The 24,527-nt window shown below is 42.3% G+C and overlaps 1 protein-coding gene across 2 annotated transcripts in view; it reads right to left on the bottom strand.

Moving 5' to 3' along the window:
• Positions 1 to 4,433: 4,433 nt before the first annotated feature.
• atp9b (ATPase phospholipid transporting 9B) overlaps positions 4,434 to 24,527 on the bottom strand; it is a 54,131-nt gene continuing 34,037 nt past the window's right edge. The window contains exons 15-30 of one of the 2 annotated variants that reach the window (XM_031793786.1): positions 23,112 to 23,384; positions 19,707 to 19,868; positions 17,002 to 17,094; positions 16,104 to 16,187; positions 15,676 to 15,846; positions 15,347 to 15,445; positions 15,136 to 15,225; positions 12,591 to 12,735; positions 12,187 to 12,251; positions 11,866 to 12,021; positions 11,716 to 11,780; positions 11,454 to 11,562; positions 11,228 to 11,285; positions 8,893 to 9,096; positions 8,411 to 8,443; positions 4,434 to 8,007 (exon numbers count right to left, since the gene is read on the bottom strand). In XM_031793786.1, the coding sequence (XP_031649646.1) occupies positions 7,871 to 8,007; positions 8,411 to 8,443; positions 8,893 to 9,096; positions 11,228 to 11,285; positions 11,454 to 11,562; positions 11,716 to 11,780; positions 11,866 to 12,021; positions 12,187 to 12,251; positions 12,591 to 12,735; positions 15,136 to 15,225; positions 15,347 to 15,445; positions 15,676 to 15,846; positions 16,104 to 16,187; positions 17,002 to 17,094; positions 19,707 to 19,868; positions 23,112 to 23,384 (1,944 nt within the window). In that variant the 3' untranslated portion in view covers positions 4,434 to 7,870. The remainder of the gene's footprint in view (positions 8,008 to 8,410; positions 8,444 to 8,892; positions 9,097 to 11,227; positions 11,286 to 11,453; positions 11,563 to 11,715; positions 11,781 to 11,865; positions 12,022 to 12,186; positions 12,252 to 12,590; positions 12,736 to 15,135; positions 15,226 to 15,346; positions 15,446 to 15,675; positions 15,847 to 16,103; positions 16,188 to 17,001; positions 17,095 to 19,706; positions 19,869 to 23,111; positions 23,385 to 24,527) is intronic. The other variant, XM_020505726.2, reaches the window with a different exon arrangement.

Below are 24,527 nucleotides of genomic sequence, written 5' to 3'. Positions count from 1 at the left end.
AATCCATGTGTATGTGTGTATGTTTGTGTTGCTTCACAGTCCGCGCTGTTCGATAAGGTGTTTTGTAATCTGTTTTTTAAATCTAATTTTACTGCTTGCATAAGTTACCTGATGTGGAATAGAGTTCCATGTAGTCATGGTTCTATGTAGTACTGTGCGCCTCCCATAGTCTGTTCTGGACTTGGGGACTGTGAAGAGACCTCTGATGGAATATCTTGTGGGGTATGCATGGGTGTCCGAGCTGTGTGCCAGTAGTTCAAACAGACAGCTGCATTCTACAATACCTCTCATAAATATAAGTAGTGACAAAGTCAATCTCTCCTCCACTTTGAGCCAATGAGAGATTGACATGCCTATTATTAATATTAGCTCTCTGTGTACATCCAAGGTCCAGCCGTGCTGCCCTTTTGAGTCAATTGCAATGTTCCTAAGTCCTTTTTTGTGGCACCTGACCACACGACTGAACAGTAGTCAAGGTGCGACAAAACTAGGGCCTGTAGAACCTGCCTTGTTGATAGTGTTGTCAAGAAGGTAGAAACTAGGGCCTGTAGGATCTGCCTTGTTGATAGTATTGTTAAAAAGGCAGAGCAGCACTTTATTATGGACATGCTTCTCCCCATCTTAGCTACTGTTGTATCAATATGTTTGACCATGATAGTTTATGGTCCAGAGTTACTCCAAGCAGTTAGTCATGTCAACTTGCTCAAATTCTACATTATTTATTTCAAGATTTAGTTGAGGTTTAGGGTTTAGTGAATGATTTGTCCCAAATACAATGCTTTTAGTATTTGAAATATTTAGGGCTAACTTATTCCTTGCCACCCACATTGAAACTAACTGCAACTCTTTGTTAAGTGTTGCAGTCATTTCAGTCGCTGCAGTAGCTGACGTGTATAGTGTTGAGTCATCCGCATATATAGACACTCTGGCTTTACTCAAAGTCAGTGGCATGTCATTCATAAAGATTGAAAAAAGCAAGGTGCATAAACAGCTACCCTGGGGAATTCCTGATTCTAACTGGATTATATATGAGAGCCGTCCATTAAAGAACACCCTCTGTGTTCTGTTAGACAAGTAACTCTTTATCCACAGTATAGCAGGGGGTGTAAAGCCATAACACATACGTTTTTCCAGCAGCAGACTATGATCGATAATGTCAAAAGCTGCACTGAAGTCTAACAAGACAGCCCCCACAATCATTTTATCATCCATTTCTCTCAGCCAATCATCCCTCATTTGTGTAAGTGCTGTGCTTGTTGAGTTTCCTTCTCTATAAGCGTGCTGAAAGTCTGTTGTCAATTTGTTTACTGTGAAATAGCATTGTATCTGGTCAAACACCATTTTTGCCAGAAGTTTACTAAGGGTTGGTAACAGGCTGATTGGTCAGCTATTTGAGCCAGTAAAGGGGACTTTACTATTCTTTGGTAGCAGAATGACTTTAGCTTCCCTCCAGGCCTTTCTAGTAGGCTTAAATTGAATATGTGGCAAATAGGAGTGGCAATATCGTCTGTTATTATCCGCAGTATTTTTCCATCCAGATTGTCAGACCCTGGTGGCTTGACATTGTTGATAGACAACAATACTTTTTTCACCTCGTCCACACTGACTTTACAGAATTCAAAAGTACAGCTCTTGTCTTTCATAATTTGGTCCGATATACTTGGATGTGTAGTGTCAGCGTTTGTTGCTGGCATGTCATCCCTAGATTTGCTTATCTTGCCAATGAAACAGTCATTAAAGTACTTGGCAATATCAGTGGGCTTTGTGATGAATGAGCAATCTGATTCAATGAATGATGGAGCAGAGTTGGCCTTTTTTCCCAAAATGTCATTTAAGGTGCCCCAAAGATTTTTACTGTAATTCTGACCTATTCTGGCTGTGCCGGGTGGAGATTATAACAGATAAGATGTTCATAGATGATCAGCAAGGTCAGATAACAATAATCACAGTGGTTGTTGAGGGTGAAATAGGTCAGCACCTCAGGGGTAAATGTCAGTTGGCTTTTCATAGCCGATCATTCAGAGTATCTCTACCACACCTGCTGTCTCTAGAGAGTTTAAAACAGCAAGTCTGAGACAGCAAGTCTGAGACAAGGTAGCGCGACCGGTGAACAGGTCAGGGTTCCATAGCCACAGGCAGAACAATTGAAACTGGAACAGCAGCACAACCAGGTGGACTGGGGACAGCAAGGAGTCATCAGGCAAGGTAGTCCTGAGGCATGGTCCAAAGGTTCAGGACCTCTGAGAGAAAGAGAAAGAGAGAGAAAAAGAAAAAGAGATTGAATTAGAGAGAGCATACTTAAATTCACACAGGACACCAGATAAGACAGGAGAAATACTCCAGATATAACAGACTGACCCCCCCCCCCCCCCCCCAGGATATAACCCCACCCACTTTGCCAAAGCACAGCCCCCACACCACTAGAGGGATATCTTCAACCACCAACTTACTACCCTGAGACAAGGCAGAGTATAGCCCACGAAGATCTCCCCCAAGGCACAAACCAGAGGGGGGGGCGCCAACCCGGACAGGAAGATCACGTCAGTGACTCAACCCACTCAAGTGACGCACCCCTCCTAGGGACGGCATGGAAGAGCACCAGTAAGCCAATGACTCAGCCCCCGTAATAGGGATTGAGACCAGAAAATCCCAGTGGACAGCTGGGAACGGCCAGGCAGAGACAGCAAAGGCAGTTCGTTACTTCAGTGCCTTTCCGTTCACCTTCACACTCCTGGGCCAGACCAGATGAACCTGTAGCCATATTACTTCAACAGCATTTAACATTAGATCGTCTCTAAGATTTACAGGAATGTGGTTCTGAATATAGACCGCAACACCGCCCACCGTTGACATTTCTGTATTTTCGGTAGATGTTATAACCGGCTATTGCTACCACTGTATCGTCAAATGTATTATCTAAGTGATGTTTCAGAGATAGAATATGAATGTCATCTGCATCCTCCGGGTTATGATAATATGAGCTATTTTTAGCACTTTTCTTTTGCTTGGTTGTTTTTAATGCTCTACTGGGAAGCTTATCTGAAGTAGACTTACTCATGTATTGGAGCTGATAGTGCAGGGTGAGCTGCACAAAGTGGTCTTCCTACTAGGGCACACCGCCTCAGTGCAAACAGTCTAACTCTGGTTCATAGGCTAATGATTACTGCATACAATAACTGTAGGATAAACAGAGGTATTCGTGCAATTAGGGGCACATAAATTATGTTACTTACATTGTGTTTGCCAATGCCCCTAGGATCATGTACAGTTGAAGTCGGAAGTTTACATACACCTAGGTTGGAGTCATTAAAACTCAACATTCAACCACTCCACACATTTCTTGTTAACAAACTATAGTTTTGGCAAGTTGGTTAGGACATCTACTTTGTGCCAAAGCACACCCCCACAAGTCATTTTTCCAACAATTGTTTACAGACAGATTATTTCACTTAAAATTCACTGTATCACAATTCCATTGGGGCAGAAGTTACACACACTAAGTTGACTGTGCTTTTAAACAGCTTGGAAAATTCCAGAAAATTATGTCATGGATTTAGAAGCTTCTGATAGGCTTATTGACATCATTTGAGTCAAGTGGAGGTGTACCTGTGGATGTATTTCAAGGCCTACCTTCAAACTCAGTGCATCTTTGCTTGAAATCATGGGAAAAATCTAAAGAAATCAGCCCAAAATTGTAGACCTTCACAAGTCTGGTTCATCCTTGGTAGCAATTTCCAAACACCTGAAGGTACCACGTTCATCTGTACAAACAATAGTATGCAAGTATAAACACCATGGGACCACACAGCCGTCATAGCGCTCAGGAAGGAGATGTGTTCTGTCGCCTAGAGATGATCAATCCCAATCAATCCCAGAACAACAGCAAAGGACCTTGTGATGATACTGGAGGAAACCGGTACAAAAGTATCTGTATCCACAGTAAAAATGAGTCCTATATCGACACAACCTGAAAGGCCGCTCAGCAAGGAAGAAGCCACTGCTCCAAAACCGCCATAAAAAAGCCGGACTACGGTTTGCAACTGCACATGGGGACAAAGATTGTACTTTTTGGAGAAATGTCCTCTGGTCTGACGAAACAAAAATAGAACAGTTTGGCCATAATGACCATTGATATGTTTGGAGGAAAAAGGGAGGGGCATGCAAGCCGAAGAACTACTACTAGCCAAGATGATTTTGGATGTTAATCTATGCCAGGACCCAAAGGGCTTAAATGTTTGATGTCTACCCTTACTAAGGACTTACACTTGGCCTGTGACGTAGTGTTCCCATAAGTGACAGAACACTGAGCCAATCACAGCGCAATGCTCCTATTTTCTGTTGGCTTGACCCACCACCACAGAAAGCACTGAGCTAGGCTGAAACACCTGCATTTTGGAGCCGCCTTACTCAAGTAAGCAAAAAAAGAGACCATGTTTGTATGCAGCTTTATTAACTCAATGATATATCCTTTTTTACATTGTTTACAAACTTCATGTGCGACAAGTATTAATGCCAAAATAACATGCAAAATTGTCAAGACCCCACTCCCCAAAAATATATGTAGGGCTCAAAACAGGTGGGACGCTGAATGTTGGTCGCCACTGATTCTGATCTACTTTCTTTCCGGCTGTCTTTTGTAGCCATTTATGAATGCGTTTCTATGGGCTAAAGTAGTAAAGGACAAATTCAAGATTATATAAAATAAAATATTTTATACCTTAAGGTTGTTAAGCAATCACACCATATGAAGCAATTATTTGTTATAATGTCAATTTATTGCTCATTAATCAATAGTAATACCATAAATTGCAGTCTGACATAGAATGCAAGTCCTCAACAGATTAAACCTGATTAACACCATACAAACAGAGCATAAGTATCAACAGAAAACACATCATTAAACAATTGGGATCAAGTTAACTGAAAAAATATATATTTGTATTACAATGACAGCCATGTCCATACTTCACTCATAAATAAACACAACAGCCCAGTCTGCCTCATACAGCGTTGCCGTGTACAGTATGGTTGCCACAATTCTATTCAGACTATTCAGGACATACAGGAATGATTTACCTGAGATCAACTCAAATGGGATACAAAAACATGGCAACCTCATCCACAGAGAAATATACAACACTTACTGTACAGACAAAGACAATCAGGAAAATAGATCAGTGTGAGCATCGTGATACATGTATTCAATTGTGTTTGGACTAGGCATTTATATCTAACTAAACACACACACTCACATGGCAAGAATGATAAAACTCATTCCCCCAAACCACTGTCAGGTTTCGTCTTTGCATCCATAGCAGGGTGAAGTCAGCTTCATCTCAAGCCCAGAAGACATGATCAGAGGTTCATAAAGATACTGTCATATTAGTAATTGTCAGAGTATGCCTACAAAACTACAGCCTTAATATTATGTGGTTGTTTAAGATTGAGAAAGAACAGTGGTCATTGTGAAATATTGTCAGAAGTGAGTGGTTACAGCAAGGTATATATATCCCTTGTGGTCAAGCTGCTGGCCCAGGAGATCTTTCAAATAAGAAACAGAATACTCTAGCTAGTCTATCTAATCCTGTGATTGACAAATCGGAGCTATGAGAGCCGTTTTCCAAACGCAACAATCAAACAATGAGGCACAAACGCAAACTGGCATGTCCAGCAACCAGGGCTGGCAGACAATGACAAATACACATCCCGATAGCGTAATACACTATGTTCAAGGCCAGGATGCAAGGAATACAATTGCCTAAATCGAATTAACTATGGAGTGCTGGTTTCTACTCTCAGGAATTCATGAAGATATTTGATATGATATTCAGCATCTGGAAATGTAAAGGACTTATTGTACAAAGAGAGAACATCCAAAGCCAGTTGGGTGTTGTTCCCAGAACAAATAATTTGCACTTTTATTTGCAAAATGTAGCTTATTTTGGTTAGTGTACGTTTTCCCTAAGCACACTACCGGTTAAAAGGTTTAGAACACCTACTCATTCAACGGTTGTACTTTATTTTTACTATTTTCTACATTGTAGAATAATAGTGAAGACATCAAAACTATGAAAAAACACATAGGAATAATCTAGTAACCAAAAAAAGTGTTAAAGAAATCCAAATATATTTTATATTTGAGATTCTTAGCATTCTCTCAACCAGCTTCATGAGGTAGTCACCTGGAATGCATTTCAATAAACAGGTGTGCCTTGTTAAAAGTTAAATTGTTGAATTCTTTCCTTCTTAATGAATTTGAGCCAATCAATTGTGCTGTGACAAGGTAGGGGGGTTTACAGAAGATAGCCCTATTTGGCAAAAAACAAAGTCCATATGATGGCAAGAACAGCTCAAATAAGACTAGAGAAAATACAGTCCATCATTACTTTAAGACATGAGGGTCTGTCAAAGCGGGAAATTTCAGAGTTACTTCTGCTGCAGAGGATAAGTTCCTTATAGTCACCAGTCTCAGAAACTGCAGCCCAAATAAAAGCTTCACAGAGTTCAACCGGTCAGAGGAGACTGTGTGAATCAGGCCTTCATGGTTGAATTGCTGCAAAGAAACCACTAGTAAAGGACACCAATAAGAAGAAGAGACTTGGTTGGGCCAAGAAACAGGAGCAATGGACATTAGACCGGTGGAAATCTGTCCTTTGGTCTAAGGTCCAAATTAGACATTTTTGGTTCCAACTACCATGTCTTTGTGAGACGCGGTGTGGGTGAACGGATGATGTCCGCATGTGTATTTCCCACCGTGGCGCACGGAGGAGGAGGTGTGATGGTATGGGGGTTCTTTGCTGGTGATACTGTCTGTGATTTATTTAGAATTCAAGGCACATCTAACCAGCATGGCTACCACAGCATTCTGCAGTGACATGCCATCCCATCTGGTTTGCGCTTAGAGCCACTATCATTTGTTTTTCAACAGGACAATGACCCAACACACCTCCAAGGCTGTGTAAGCACTATTTTGCCAAGAAGGAGAGTGATGAAGTGCTGCATCAGATGACCTGGCAATCCCCCGACCTCAACCAAATTAAGATGGTTTTGGGATGAGTCGGACAGCAGCGTGAAGGAAAAGCAGCCAACAAGTGCTCAGCATGTGGGAACTCCAAGACTGTTGGAACAGCATTCCAGGTGAAGCTGGTTGAGAGAATGCCAAAAGTGTGCAAATCTGTCATCAAGGCAAAGGGTGGCTATTTGAAGAATATCAAATAGAGAAATATATTTGTTACTACATGATTCCATATGCGTTATTTCATAGTTTTGATGTCTTCACTATTATTCTACAATGTTGAAAAAAGTAAAAGAAAGAAAAACCCTGACCGTTATTGTAAGCGGCAGGGTACAGTAGTAAAATGGTGCATGCGTTAAGTTCGTAGGAATCAAAGTTGTAAATCACAAATTAAACCATCATACTGGTATCTCTACTCAGCACAGAGATGAATAAAGGTGAATAAAACACTTTTTAATGCAGAACTACATATTCAAAAAGTTCAACGCGGAAACCATAGTCATAGAGTTATAAAAAAAATAAAAGACACTTGAAGCAATTGGGTTGGAAGTGCAGAAGGCAAATTGACCCGAGCCTTCCCGTCCAGTGCCTCAAAGGGTTATTTGTTCTGTTTTTATCCCTTCCCTGTCCCTTTTTAGCATTTGTGTGGCGCTGTCTTTACAAGTATTACCACATTCCAGTGACATGAATCCATACAATACTCTACTCATGTTGTTGCTTCTGGTGACCTCTTTAGGTTCCCTGTCTGTCAATCACTGTGGACCAGTTCAAAAAGCGCTGAAAAGGTTGGAATCATAGAGAGCATGAGAAAGATAATTAGGAGAGTTGTGTGAGCAGGATAGAGCTTAAAATGGCTCATGAGGACAGCTTGGAGTAGCTGGGTGGTGAGAACTTGCGCTTCAGGTATTTGATGATATAGAGAGGGAGACAGCTGACGACAGTGATCACTGACACCTTCCAAAGGAAGGCTGGTGTCGTGATGAAGCCCAGGTCTGGGATAAAATAAAATAAAAAACACAGGTTAGAAATCTGTCCAAATAACGGCACATACAATATGTGCAAGGCACTAACATGTTGATATACATTAATTTATTATCACTTTATTCAAAAGATTTGGTTGATAATTATGGATCCATGCTATCTGTTTAAAAGAGCTTTGCACACATGCCTGGAATGAGACATCACTGAGTGGAATGGTAAAACAATATAAGTAGCAGGAAAATATGCTCAATACGTCACATCAAATATGGCTGCAAAAGACATGGTCAGAGTCTGGTCACTAAAGGAACGTGAACAGTGCTGAGCAGTCACAGCACGGTCAAAAACAGTGATGAGAAGAGAGTGTGAAAAGGAAGTGGAAGAGAAGAGGTAGTGTTTCCAGTGCTGCACACCTACCCAGAAATGCTCCAAAGGACACTCTGCCTATGCCTGTCCCAAGGACACATACAGTAGCAAAAGAGAGGATGAGCAGCAGAGAGAGAGAGACCAAATGAGTGCATGAGAGAGAAAAAAACAGGGAAAGTAATACAGGAGCGAGCGAGGGAGAAGGGGAGAGGGAGAGAAAAGATGGCAGACACGAACAAAGCACAGACCTCCAAGGTATAATTGGGTTAACTCATAAACATAAGTGCATCAAACTAAAACACACAAGCTGTAGTGCAAAGGGTGAGACTGTTCCACTACAAGATTAAAGTGTTCGTAAAAAACTGCCCTCCACATAACAAAAAGCAGAGTAACATCAAATAATTTCCCCTCAACACTTATCAAAACAACAGCAAACAGCATAATATTTTTAGTTTTTTTTACTTTGGCCCTAAGGGGATAAATAACATTTAATTGAGTTGTTTTTTCCCCTCAGGTAAACAACATTTGCTTACCGAAGTACTCATTGAGGAAGGCAAGCGAGGCTATGTAGCAGCCCAGACTGAAGAACTCTGCTAGCACCATGAGCCAGTGCCAGGTACGGATGTTGAGTGCCACCATGAGCAGTTCGGTGAGGATCAGCGCAGTGAAGGAGATGGCCACCACGTGCACAAACTCCGACTCAAACAACACCAGTGCGCCGTACATCAGGATGCCACCTGGGGGCGCCAAGAAGAAGTGTTAGTGACGTAGTACTGGTTGAGTAACAGGTTAACTTCATTGGCTGTTGGCAAGGGATTCCGCTACCAGACAGGTTAACCAGCTTGAGAAAGAAACTAGAGAATGATCAACTAGAATGAATTCTAGTCATCAACTACAATCAAATTGTTTCTAGTTAATAACAATAAGACCTAACATAAAATGTACCAGCTTATTATTTTAGGGAACCAAATATGACAAGTACATTAGGCCTTTGATTTGGTTTACTTCTTAAGTTACTTTGATCCCCATTGCTCACTGAAAGTCTGTTATTCAAAATATGTATTAGGATTCAAGTAAGTCTTAAGACACAGGATCTGACTCAATTACAGTATTTATGAGGGCAAACAGACAATAGGTCCAAGTGTATCCAAAAACCAACCAGGTAAACCACTGAGTACTGTAGCTTGACACTCATTCATCAATTCTATAGTGGTGCCTACTGTATTTTGATAGCCTTTCATTTAATTATAACACGGCGCAAATTGAGCTTAATGGCCTATTACTGATCACATAATTGCCTTTTCCATACAGTCTACATACAGTGCATTCCTGGGAGTTAAACTCTGTAATAAATTAAAACCGACGATCGTGGCCTGATATTTTTCTCCCCCCTCATATCTCCCTGTTTTTCATTGGACTTTGGTAATAGACCTTTAATTAAAAAACGAGAGCTGTCAGGAAGTGACGCTTCAGTGAGAACATAGATCTTTCTCAATACGCTGCATGGCTTAGCGATTACAGAAATATCGATTTACTGGACAGACAAAAGCCTGCGTGTAACTGCAGATGATGCTTGGAAACCTAAGCTACTGAGAAACAGGACTGTCTGAGAGTCAGGGAGCCAGGGGACTCACGGTATCGCACATAGTAAAAATGATGAAATATAAGTGTGGTGCCTGGACGGTCAGTAATAAAAGGTGTTTAAGCTGCGCTTCGTTCAGGTTGCTTTCAGAAGAGCTGCCTTACTGTGCGGATGGATCATTTGGATATAAGAGTTGTGCACCTGGCCAACATCTTCATAATATCCATAATGTTTAGAAGCACCCTCCACTGTGTGTTTAGTATCCATCATCTTCATTAATATCCATCATGTTTAGAAGCACCCTCCCCTGTGTGTTAGTATCCATCATCTTCATAATATCCATAATGTTTAGAAGCACCCTCCCCCCTGTGTTAGTATCCATCATCTTCATAATATCCATCATGTTTAGAAGCACCCTCCCCTGTGTGTTAGTATCCATCATCTTCATAATATCCATCATGTTTAGAAGCACCCTCCCCTGTGTGTTAGTATCCATCATCTTCATAATATCCATAATGTTTAGAAGCACCCTCCCGTGTGTTAGTATCCATCATCTTCATAATATCCATCATGTTTAGAAGCACCCTCCCCTGTGTGTTAGTATCCATCATCTTCATAGTATCCATAATGTTTAGTAGCACCCTCCCCTGTGTGTTAGTATCCATCATCTTCATGATATCCATCATGTTTAGAAACACCCTCCCCTGTGTGTTAGTATCCATCATCTTCATAATATCCATCATGTTTAGAAGCACCCTCCCCTGTGTGTTAGTATCCATCATCTTCATAATATCCATCATGTTTAGAAGCACCCTCCCCTGTGTGTTAGTATCCATCATCTTCATAATGTCCATGTTTAGAAGCACCCTCCCCTGTGTGTTAGTATCCATCATCTTCATAATATCCATCATGTTTAGAAGCACCCTCCCCTGTGTGTTAGTATCCATCATCTTCATAATATCCATCATGTTTAGAAGCACCCTCCCCTGTGTGTTAGTATCCATCATGTCCATCATGTTTAGAAGCACCCTCCCCTGTGTGTTAGTATCCATCATCTTCATAATATCCATAATGTTTAGTAGCACCCTCCCCTGTGTGTTAGTATCCATCATCTTCATAATATCCATCATGTTTAGAAGCACCCTCCCCTGTGTGTTAGTATCCATCATCTTCATAATATCCATCATGTTTAGAAGCACCCTCCCCTGTGTGTTAGTATCCATCGTTAGATTTCCAGGTATACAGTTCTAACTCAGAAAGCTGCAGTATCCTGTCATTTCTCTTACCTTGGTAAATACTGATCAACACCCAAATGAGAAAAGTCTTGAAAGACAAGGAACGACCCTAGAAGAGAAAAATACAGAATTGCAGACATCATAATCTAATTCCTGTCAAACCACAACTTTTGAATTCACTTTAACCTGTTAAACCCTTCATGTATAGAGTAAATTGAGTAAATTGACCATCCATTCCCCGTCAGCCTGTATTATATAGGAGAGGTTGCCATTTTACCTTGGTGAGGTCTTTGTAAAGCTCAGGGTATAGCAGAGCCATCTCTGGCTTCACGTCCTGGTCCAGAACCAGGGAAAATACAGGGAACATCGTGTAGATGGTAGAATACCTGCACAGAAGGGGAGAACACAGGACTGAGGTAATACAGAACACTGGACCAGTGCATCAATAGAAAGGGTCTCACCACCTCATGTTTAGATGCATGCACATACTGTACGCACCAATGGAAACAATTGCAGTAGAAATATAGACAACCACATACCCAACCATGAGAAAACCCTGGTACAAAGGGACTGATGCAAAGTAGAAAATGGAGGAAAACACTGCCTGCAAAGAGGGAGAGATGAGACACATTTCATTCAAGTCCTTCCATATTCAGTACTAGTAACATAAACATGTTCAGGTATGTTACCTGCATGGTTGATATGATCATGCCTCGGTGCATGACAAACTGGCCCAGGGCTGCTGAACGCTTGTAGCTGTTCCTGCCGTGGACCATGAGCAGCCGGCCAATGTGCTTAAACTGAGTGATGGAGAAATCTGCCGCCAGGGATGCCTGCTTCCCCTCCTGCATGGGGAGAGCATAAGTGTGTAATGTTACTCTACAGAAGGACACATCCCCATAACCGACTCAATACGGCACCCATAACAGGTTTAGCATTTGATTTGACTATTTAACGTTATAATATGTGGATAGGATAAGAGGAGTGATATGGTGATATGGGTTGTTTACCTTTCCTTCAATGCCGATGCCACAGTCTGCTGCCTGTATCATACTGACATCATTACCTCCATCACCTGGGAGAGACAAGAGAGGACCAGCCACAGGCTCAATAATATTATGTAAAAGAGCCATATGGAAATAAGGCTTACGCCCCAGGATGATGACAGAACAATGTTAACAATGATGCTTGTGCTGTTTGATTGCCATCTTGTGGACATAATAGGTGTGTGTACCTTCTCATACTGGGTCTAGTTTATTCTTTTTCAATTAGTGAGGAATTTTCTACAATTGACTTATTTAATCATTTGGCATTCATTGTACACAGATCATTGTAGCAGTTGTGTCTGATACAAAGGATGAGAGTGGTTAGTTGTTATGCATCTGGGTCTTGCCCAGGGTGCAAAGGGGCTCACCTATGGCACAGGTTCTGTTGGCTGTGTGCTGCTTGAGAAGGTGGACAATCTGGGCTTTCTGAGTGGGGGAGCAGCGACAGCAGACTACTGCTGGACACTGACACGCCAGCTCCACAAACTCATGCTCATAGTACCGTAGACACACCTGTGGGAAGAGAAACATACTGACACGCCAGCTCCACAAACTCATGCTCATAGTACCGCAGACACACCTGTGGGAAGAGAAACATACAGACACGCCAGCTCCTCAAACTCATGCTCATAGTACCGCAGACACACCTGTGGGAAGAGAAATATACTGACACGCCAGCTCCTCAAACTCATGCTCATAGTACCGTAGACACACCTGTGGGAAGAGAAACACATCCGGACCCACACAAGAACATTTACATAATGAAGTATTTACTGTACCATCTCTTCAGATCCATTATCATTATTTTTTATACCTTTTATTTAACTACGTAAGTCAGTTAAGAACAAATTCTTATTTACAATGACGGCCTAGGAACAGTGGGTTAACTGCCTTGTTCAGGGGTAGAACGACGGATTTTTACCTTGTCAGCTCAGGGATTATATCCAGCAACCTTTCGGTCACTAGTCCAACACTCTAACCACTAGGCTACCTGTCGCCCTGTCAATCAATGATGTTATAATTAAGCAACAAGGCGAGAGTGGGTGTTCAGCCAAGGGCTGTTCTTCTGCACAACGCATAGTGCCTGGATACAGCCCTTAGCCGTGGTATATTGGCCATATACCATAAATCCCAGAGGTGTCTCTGCTATTATAAACTGGTTACCAATGTAATTAGAGCAGTAAAAATAAATATTTTGTCATACCTATGGTATACAGTCTGATATACAGTGAGAGGAAAAAGTACTTGATCCCCTGCTGATTTTGTACGTTTGTCCACTGACAAAGAAATTATCAGTCTATCATTTTAATGGGATGGTTTATTTGAACAGTGAGAGACAGAATAACAACAAACAAATCCAGAAAAATGCATGTCAAAAACATTATAAATTGATTTGCATTTTAATGAGGGAAATAAGTATTTGACCCCCTCTCAATCAGAGATTTCTGGCTTCCAGGTGTCTTTTATACAGGTAACGAGCTGAGATTAGGAGCACAGTCTTAAAGGGAGTGCTCCTAATCTCACTGTGTTACCTGTATAAAAAGACACCTGTCCACAGAAGCAATCAAACAGATTCCAAACTCTCCACCATGGCCAAGACCAAAGAGCTCTCCAAGGATGTCAGGGACAAGATTGTAGACCTACACAAGGCTGGAATGGGCTACAAGACCATCGCCAAGCAGCTTGGTGAGAAGGTGACAACAGTTGGTGCGATTATTCGCAAATGGAAGAAACACAAAAGAACTGTTAATCTCCCTCGACCTGGGGCTCCATGCAAGATCTCACCTCGTGGAGTTGCAATGATCATGAGAACGGTGAGGAATCAGCCCAGAACTACACGGGAGGATCTTGTCAATGATCTCAAGGCAGCTGGGACCATAGTCACCAAGAAAACAATTGGTAACACACTACGCCGTGAAGGACTGAATCCTGCAGCGCCCGCAAGGTCCCCCTGCTCAAGAAAGCACATATACATGCCCGTCTGAAGTTTGCCAATGAATATCTGAATGATTCAGAGGACAACTGGGTGAAAGTGTTTTGGTCAGATGAGACCAAAATGGAGCTCTTTGGCATCAACTCAACTCGCCGTGTTTGGAGGAGGACGAATGCTGCCTATGACCCCAAGAACACCATCCCCACCGTCAAACATGGAGGTGGAAACATTATGCTTTGGGGGTGTTTTTCCTGCTAAGAGGACAGGACAACTTCACCGCATCAAAGGGACGATGGACGGGGCCATGTACTGTCAAATATTGGGTGAGAACCTCCTTCCCTCAGCAGGGGTATTGAAAATGGGTCATGGATGGATATTCCAGCATGACAATGACCCAAAACACATGGCCATGGCAACAAAGGAGTGGCTCAAGAAGAAGCACATTAAGGTCCTGGAGTGGCCTAATCCCATAGAAAATCTGTGGAAGGAGCTGAAGGTTTGAGTTGCCAAACGTCAGCCTCGAAACCTTAATGTGACTTGGAGAAGATCTGCAAAGAGGAGTGGGACAAAATCCCTCCTGAGATGTGTGCAAACCTGGTGGCCAACTACAAGAAACATCTGATCTCTGTGATTGCCAACAAGGGTTTTGCCACCAAGTACTAAGTCATGTTTTGCAGAGGGGTCAAATACTTATTTCCCTCATTAAAATGCAAATCAATTTATAACATTTTTGACATGCATTTTTCAGGATTTTTGTTGTTATTCTGTCTCTCACTGTTCAAATAAACATTGATAATTTCTTTGTCAGTGGGCAAACGTACAAAATCAGCAGGGGATCAAGTACTTTTTTCCCTCACTGTACCACGACTGTTAGCCAATCAGCATTCAGGGCTCAAACCACTCAGTTTATGTTTTTTTTGGCTGCATCTACATTACAATCTGCTTTGAGGGGTCTGTGAGAAGTGTTTGTGCTGTAGTACCTCCAAGGAGTCTCCAGAGATGACCAGAGCACAGTCGTGTTTCCTTCTGAAGGCATTGAGCTCCAGATGGGCCTCTCCTCTGTTGGAGACCTGCTCGAGAGCCAGGCAACACAATTAGTGGAAGGACAGATACAGGACTATTTCTTCATCCCTTTAACACTCATCAAGTGACAGATTATTATCTTAAGATGAAAAAGAAAGAGAAGCGTACCGATCTGAATACATGAATATCTTGGCTTCTGGACACCAAATGGGAGCTTTTAGCGATACAAGTAGCTGTCTCCAGCTTATCCCCGGTAAGCATCCATATCTGAAGAGATAACAAAACCATGACATGGAATCAGTGACAGCATTAAAAGCACCATTTTACCGTATTTCATATTATACAAGGACTAGTCAGATTCTGGTATGACATGGAATACATATTTTTCACAGCTAACATTATACTGTACATGGAAAGGACAGCGCAATATAAATGCAGCCAACATATAACAAGTTCGCAGGTGTAGTAAAACACAGAAGAATAGTGTGGTCTCACACCTTGATCCCAGCGTTTCTGAGGAGCTCCAGGGTTGGCCTGACGTCAGCCTGTAGTTGGTCCTCAACCCCAGTCAAACACAGAAGCTCCATCTCCCTCTCCAGACTCTCTACCACTGCTGACACCTTCAGAGCCCGGTCATGGATACTCAGCTTGGCCTGGTTGTAACGGTTCTACACAGAGGGAAAGATAGTCAGTCAGTGAGGGAGGCAGAGATGAGAAAGGAAGTGATAATGAAAGAGATAGGGAGGTAGAAATCCAGCCAAAGGGAGAAAATCAGAGAGAAATAAATAACCGTTGCAAAAGTGTGTAGCGCATAGGGCAAAAGAGGAAAGGAAATAAGTGGAATGAGGGCAAGTTGGCAGCTCATTCGGTTTGAAGATTATTTTCAATTCAGCAGGACATTAAGGAGGGACATTATGTTTTGCACCTCAAAGTCTGTATACTGCTCTTCAGACAAAGATTTCTTAGCCACCACCAGGGTCCGAAGCCCTTCCCTGGCCATGTTCCCACACTGAGAACAAAAGAGGGGATAGTTAGGAAAGTTAGGAAAGAAATTACTGAACATTTGTAGAGACAAACATACTCTATAGTCCAGTCAGATACATATTTATTAAACAAACACTATGTTTCAACAAATTTCATATTGCATACAGTAGGTTTAACATACGCTGAATAGCATACAGTACAGGGATAGATCATTTCATCTAATTGAGAGTCAGCTGCATCAGAACAGCACGTACAGTCAACCAACAAAGACAGAAATCAATGGGGAATAACGTCGCCTCGGGAGAAAGTTCAGAGGACACAAAACCACATTTTATTGTTTTATATGAAACGCCAATGAGCTGAAAGTGACGCGCTGATTGCTTATTGACATGGTACCCATATAGCACCACTGCTTGGACAGTCTACGGGATATTACAGTCAATGGAACATCATTAACACCATTGTTAGGAATATGACATACTGGATGCGTCACAAATGGCACCTTAATCCCTATATAGTGCATTATATTAAACCAACGCCCTGGTCAAAAATAGTGCACTAAATAGGGAATAGGGTGCAATTTGGGACGCATGCATTAATGCCTCCTAGGAAAGGAATCCACTTCATGTTGGTCACTAATTAAATCAAAAACAGCCCCTGGTCCTAAATGACTCAATATTGCCAATACAATTATGAACATACAGTATTGCACACCCAGTCATGGGAGGGCCTGTTGATCTTGTGATGAATGAATGTCCTGGTTAACAACAGAGGTAATTACCCTGCATGTGTTCGATACATTTTGTTCATACGTACAACAGTCTGGATGGAAGCCTTACCTCCTCCTCCAGCCAATCATTGTACTGCACGATACTCGCCATGGCAACATCAGCACCCTTCATATAAAACGTGATGTCACCTGTGGTCTCCTCCTAGAGCAGAATATGAGAGAAAATGTAGATGTATAATCATATAAAAAGCATTCCAGTACATATAGTACGAACACCAGACCTACATTCAAATATAATTTTTGTTAACATGTCTAGATGGGGTTTGCACCATTCGGACTTTTCTACGGGTTCCATTAGAGCAGGAAAGCTCAACCAAGTACAGCTTAAGTATTTGAAATTATTTCAAATAGTATTTAAACCCAGGACTGACTAACACACACACACACACACACAGTACCAGTACCAGTGAAAAGTTTGGACCCACCAACTCATTCAAGAGTTTTTCTTTATTTTTAAAATGTTCTACATTGTAGAATAATAGTGAAGATATCAGAACTATGAAATAACACATATGGAATCATGTAGCAACCAAGCCTCTTTGCTTGACATCATGGGAAAATCAAATAGAAATCAGCCAAAAACTCAGAAAACGAATTGTAGACCTCCACAAGTCTGGTTCATCCTTGGGAGCAATTTCCAAACACCTGAAGGTACTACGTTCATCTGTACAAACAATAGTACACAAGTATAAACACCATGTGACCAAGCAGCCATCATACAGTTCAGGAAGGAGACGTGTTCTGTCTCCTAGAGATGAATGTACTTTGGTGTGAAAAGTGCAAATCAATCCAAGAACAACAGCAAACAACAAAGCACCTTGTGAAGATATGCTGGAGGTAACAGGTACAAAAGTATCTATATCCACAGTAAAACGAGTCCTATATCGACATAACCTGAAAGGCCGCTCAGCAAGGAAGAAGCCACTGCTCCAAAACCACCATAAAAAAGCCAGACTACGGTTTGCAACTGCACATGGGGACAAAGATCATACTTTTTGTAGAAATGTCCTCTGGTCTGATGAAACAAAAATAGAACTGTTTGGTCATAATGACCATCGTTATGTTTGGAGGAAAAAGAGGGAGGCTTGCAAGCAGAAGAACACCATCCCAACCGTGAAGCACGGGGGTGGCAGCATCCTGCTGTGGGGTTGCTTTGCTGCAGGAGGGACTGGTGCACTTCACAAAATAGATGGCTTCATGAGGTAGGAAAATTATGTGGATATATTGAAGCAACATCTCAAGAAATCAGTTAAGTTAAAGCTTGGTCGCAAATGGGTCTTCCAAATGGGCAATGAACCCAAGTATACTTCCAAAGTTGTGGCAAAATGGCAAAGGACAACAAAGTCAAGGTATTGGAGTGGCCATCACAAAGCCCTGACCTCAATCCTATAGAAAATGTGTGGGCAGAACTGAGAAAGTGTGTGCGAGCAAGAAGGCCTACAAACCTGACTCAGTTACACCAGCTCTGACAGGAGGAATGGGCCAAAATTTACCCAACTTATTGTGGGAAGCTTCTGGAAGGCTACCCGAAGTCTTTGACCCAAGATAAACAATTTAAAGGCAATGCTACCAAATACTAACAGCTCAAATAAGCAACAAAAAAACAACAGTCCATCACTTTAAGACATGAAGGTCAGTCAATGTGGAAAATTTCAAGAACTTTTACAGTTCCTTCAAGTGCAGTCACAAAACCATCAAACACTATGATGAAACTGGCTTTCATGAGGACTGCCACAGGAAATGAAGACAAAGTTACCTCTGCTGCAGAGGATATGTTCATTAGAGTTAGTAGCCTCAGAAACTGCAGCCCAAACAAATGCTTCACAGAGTTCAAGTAACAGACACATCGCAACATCAACTGTTCAGAGGAGACCGCGTGAATCAGGCATTCATGGTTGAATTGCTGCAAAGAAACCACTACTAAAGGACACCAATAAGAAGAAGAGACTTGCTTGGGCCAAGAAACACAAGCAATGGACATTAGACCGGTGAAAATATGTCTTTTGGTCGGAGGAGTGCAAATTTGAGATTTTTGGTTCCAACCGCCGTGTTTTTGTGAGACGAAGAGTAGGTGAACCCCATTTGAGGTTCCCACAGTGAAGCATGGAGGAGGTGGTGTGATGGTGCTTTGCTGGTGACACTATGTTATTTATGTTGAATTCAGGGCACTCTTAACCAGCATGGCTACCACAGCATTCTGCAGCGATACGCCATCCCATCTGGTTTGTGCTTAGTGGGACTATCATTTATTTTTCAACAGAACAACAACCCAACAGACCTCCTGGCTGTGTAAGGGCTATTTGACCAAGGAGAATGATGGAGTGCTGCATCAGATGACCTGGCCTCCATAATCCCCCGACCTCGACCCAATTGAGATAGTTTGGGATGAGTTGGACCGCAGCAGAGTGAAGGAAAAGTGGGCCAACAAGAGCATGTGGGAACTCCCTCAAGACTTTTGGAAAAGCATTCCAGGTGAAGCTGGTTGAGAAAATGCCAAGAGTGTGCAAAGCTGTCATCTATTCAAAAGGTGGCTACTTTGAAGAATCTCAAATATATTTAGATTTGTTTACAACTTTTTTGGTTACTACATGATTACATATGTGTTGTTTCATAGTTTCGATGTCTTCACTCTTATTCTACAATGTAGAGAATAGTAAAAATAAAGAAAAACCCTGGAATGAGTAGGTGTGTCCAAACTTTTTACTGATACTGTAGTTTTGTTGACCATTACATGGATGGTAACTACGTCCATACCCTGATGATGATGCCCATCCTCTTGCTCTCTGAGGTGAAGGGGAAGATCTGCAGGATGTAGTAGGTTAGGACCTGTCCTGCTGGGGTCTTCAGCTGCAGGGAGGTCAGGTCCCTGTTCACCAGAGTCAGCCCTACGCTCTCCGTCCACCGCACCAGCGCCACCTGAAGAGGAGCAACGTACACACACACACAGTAAGGTCAATGGTCAGGAACACACCTGCACTACTACACAGACCCAGGCCCTCTGTGCCTCTCACTAGGGGCTAGCTACGGGTCCACATAGAGGGTTCAGAGGTCAAGGTTAGGGGCTCTGTGTACGCTCACAGGGTCAACTTCCTGATCGCCTTGAATCAAAGGAAACACACAGGAAAGTAACTGGTTCATTGTTAAGTATCATTCACAGCTGAGAGGGAATGAGAGACAGAAGGAGACTGTTGGCCTCATAGTAACAGAAGGACTAACTATAACTCAGTGGCCAATTATTACACAATAGAAGAATGGTGAATAATCCTGAAGTCATAGGCTATGCTTTAGATTAAGACATATGGTGAAGGGACAAATGTGTTATCCAGGACCATTATAATGGTTGATAAACTAAAAAATATACACATTTGGATCATTTGTTTTGTCCAATAATCTTAAGTATCACTTGTGGTCAAAAAGCATAAAAAGGTGACATGGCCAATAATTGAAACAGAAAGGCAAGTAGTAAAACTGGGCTCTACTTAGTTATCATAATGAATGGGGATCTTTGTGTGCGTGTCTCTTCCCCAATAATGCGGCATATGTTCAACCACAGCTTCATGTAAACAACCAACATATCCATGCTCAGTGTGCCAAAATAAATACATTCTGTGGTTTAACAACTGGTTGTATTACACATTGAACTACAAGAACATGCTTTGCATTTCACCATTTCATTGTGATGCAGTACAGCCATTTACTGGATATAACCCAAAATCCTGAAGCATCCACAGTTGTAATATTGATAGTTTGTTGCCTTACAAATACTCTGTATACAATGCTCTAGGTGCCTTATCTCTGGAGTGGAGTCCATTCACAAACAGAGGAGTGTTTTTCCTGTTGTCTTTTCCCTCCTCTCCTCAGCAGGAACTCCTGCCCCCCAAGTGAGTGTTCAGCTGCACACGACTCAATTCTCCACGGGTTCATTTTCAATTTGCTCACTCAAAGGTTGTTATTATACTCCTGACCTACAAATTGGAACTTCCTGCTAATACCCCATAATTTCTTTCTGTTTCCCCTTTGAGGTCCGTGCTAGAGCTGGCTGTATTTACTTAACACACATCTGTGAATCATAATCGCATGGGCGTACGTGCGGCACATATGTGTGTACAAATGCGTACAGAGTCAGGATTTAATACCTACCTCCTCAATCAAGTTTATCAGCTCCATGGGAACTGTTTAAAGCCATGTCAACTTTGATACACACTGTATGTAAATCATGTGTTACACAAGTAATGTAAGAGACTACCCGTGACTACTTGACGACAATGGCAGACCGGTTTAAAGTACCCAATCAATCATTTCAATAGCATTCCCAAAGTTCTAGTGATCATGTATATCAACATGGCAGAGCTGCATTTAAAATAAGCGGCAGCTAAGCATTTCATGATGAAAATGGATCTGTAATAGCCAAATTCTTCCCACCATGTCATTACCAATCAGAACTATGATTTTAACAGCACTCACTAAATATAATTTTCTTAATTGATTTAGGGTGGTCAAAATTCAAAATACTAGCTTGTAGCACTGTAGCTAACACGTGCATTTATGTAAAACATTCATACATGCCGACTCTGTAGATAAATGTCCATATTTGCAGTTTTATTTGGTCACCTATTGAAAAGGTCAATCAGGGACTTGCATATGCAAGTCAAACAGCCAAACCAATGAATTGCTCCTTTGCCTGGTACTCCCATTGGGGTCCCCTTTTTCCATTCGATATCCTATTACCTCCTATTGGAGATGATAAACTCCTACTTCATGAGACTCCACGGTCATTAAATGCCATGGTCAAACATTCTCGGGCCAGTTCCGAATGGCACACTATTCAATGTAGGCCCTGTTCCAAAGTAGTGGACTATATAGGGAATAGGGTGCCATTTGAGATTCAACCCTCCTCTGACATCACAGGGTCAGAGGTTAGAGCAGGGCCCTGTTCACAGCATGGTTGACCAGAAGGTCAACTGACCCTTGACCTCGGGTCGGCCCACTCCATCTCCTTAATGACGGCTCATTACATTAGAGAGAGTCAGCTAATTAAATATGGGCCTCATAGCGCTGCACTGACAGGGCTCTGCCACTGTTGTCAATGAGGCTGAGGCTAGAGAGAGAGGGAAAGGAGAGCTAAGGGGAGAGAGAAAGAACAAAGAGAGCGAGAAGGAGAGAGAGATGTGAGCAGAGATGGAGAGGAAAAGAGTCACAGATAGGGGTGGGTGAGGGGGAACTGAACAACCACAGACCCTTCTCACCGTCTCTCAGAGAAAATTAAATATTGATCAATCCAAGCAGTGCCAGACAACAGAGGGAGATAGAGCCGAGTGTAAAGGGAAATAAATAAATATACACATGAAGGTGGGACAGGACGGGCGAGCAGGCAGGCAATTCCAGAACAGACAAAGAGGGAAACCCAGATATATCTTTTGTAACCGTTTTATCTTCATTTGGACTGCTAGGTTGAGCTCGAGCCCAGTGCAAGTCAAGGTAAGTTTCACAAAGGCTTCACAAAATCATTGGGTCATGGGTGAGAAACACTTCACTATATGGTGGGATTAGCGATCCTTTGATATGTATTGCATATTTATGACAAAGTTATATGGCGAAGACTCCTCCTCATCCAGCAATCTGTCCCTGTGCCCTGTATATGTATTCAATATTCATCCAGGACTTTCTTGGATTTCTCAAAAAAATAGCAACCATATTTCCATCAGAATGGAAATAAATAATTGTGTAAGCAGCGCCTGGTACTCATAAACGGCCCTACTCTAGGATTACACAGACAGGCAGTGGAAGGTGACGCCATAGGACTGCCGTTGGGGTCTTTATCAGTCCAGATTCTTCCTTAATTAGAGCTATAAATTCTAAAGGACACAAACGCCGCTGATTAAAATAGCTTAACCTCTGACAACTTTATGGCCTCTGCGTTAACCTGGGCCTCAATGGAATGGCCATTATGACAAACTACAAATATAATTTCGTGTTGAAGACGGACATCAGATAGAAACCGGGGTTGTATTCAGTAGCGACTAAATGGAAAACAATGGACTGAAACAGGGAGGGGCTACATGTACTTGTCCAATAAGAAACGCTTGTTTCGGTATTCTGTTGCAAAACATTTTGCTTTGGTGTGAGTAATAAATACAACTCGGTGGAGTTAGAGCTGACCTCGTCAGGGCTGGAGGCCTGATAGGTGCGGTTGTCGTCGCTGAAGTCCTGGTCGGCCTCGGCGGCAGTGGACTCCGTCTCCCCATTGGCGCGGGACTCGTAGACGGGCGTGACGTTGTGGCACAGCGCGATGGCCTTCACTGCCTCGTGGATACGGCTGCTGACGCTCCTGCGGACCTTGGGGGCCGCCGCCTTGGGGGCCTGGGCTGGCTGGGGCTTCCTAGATGGGGAGGAGCTGTTGCTGCTGTTGGACTTCTGGGTCTGGGAGCTCGGCTGTGGAGGCAAAGTACACCACATTTATTATTATTCTGCATACAGGGAGTGGACTATGATGACATGAAAAACAGACATTCCCTATAGGGAATTCCAAATAGCACTGGGCCACATTCAGTTGCCAAACATTCTCGAATGTTGCAGATAGAAATGCCATGACTAGAATCGACATGACTCCTTGTTCTACATGTCGGATTAGCATGCTTGTTCTACATAGCATATTTCTATCTGAATGTTCCAAAACATGTTCTCTGACAACTCCCATCAATTCAACTCAGTGGCGTCTCACGGCAGCCTACTGTGCCAGCTAGGTTTGACAGAGTTCAGTGGAACACATCAAGCGGATGGTTTCGCCTTATTAACCCTTATTGCTGCTAGAAAGAGAGACTCCTACAAAGACGCAAAATGGAAACACTTCAGCAAGCCTACTACAATGGAGTGCTCACTTCACTATGAAGAATGGGAGAGGTGGTCAGTCAAGTTATGAGAGCTCCTTTTATTGCCAGCTGCCATTAACATCATGTTTCATTTCATACCTCTCTCTCTCTTTTCAGAAAACCCTTCACTCTCTCTCTGTTTCAATCACTTACACCGGGGGTGGGTAAAAAAATGGTCTGATTAAAACATAAACATCTATTTGATCTATTTGATGTCTACATTGACATCTGTAGTTAATAGATTACTTCCACCGAGTTGGCAGATCTGTACACAACTGCACGCTATAGTGTACATTCAATGTAACAATGGCATCACCATAGCTTTGCACATGATGTTAAATTGATTTATTCCTATGAATTACATAATGTTTACAGATGCCTGCATAATTCAATTTCACACATTGATATCTATATGCCCTTTGTTTGTCACAAACCATTACCCGCAGGGACCTATAATGAGGTTATGATAGATTTCCACGTAACGTTACAATCAACCTCTGACCCTCTCTGTCATCTCAGTAATAAAGGGAACATGAAACACACCAGCACGACAAATCAATGGCGCTGAAGCGCTAGCTGCTATTGAGTAATGTGCTAAAAAGACTCATCTTTCATTAGCCAAGCTTAAACAGAGTGCAGGCAGATGGTTCCATCCTCAGCACAGCTGTTAGGGGCCTGCCTGAGTGTGAACAATATAATTCAGTCA

The sequence above is a fragment of the Oncorhynchus kisutch genome, linkage group LG17 (genome assembly GCF_002021735.2).
Source record: "Oncorhynchus kisutch isolate 150728-3 linkage group LG17, Okis_V2, whole genome shotgun sequence".
Lineage (NCBI taxonomy): Eukaryota > Metazoa > Chordata > Actinopteri > Salmoniformes > Salmonidae > Oncorhynchus > Oncorhynchus kisutch.
Note: the sequence above shows the minus strand (reverse complement) of the source record. Positions and strands in the feature narration are given on the sequence as shown.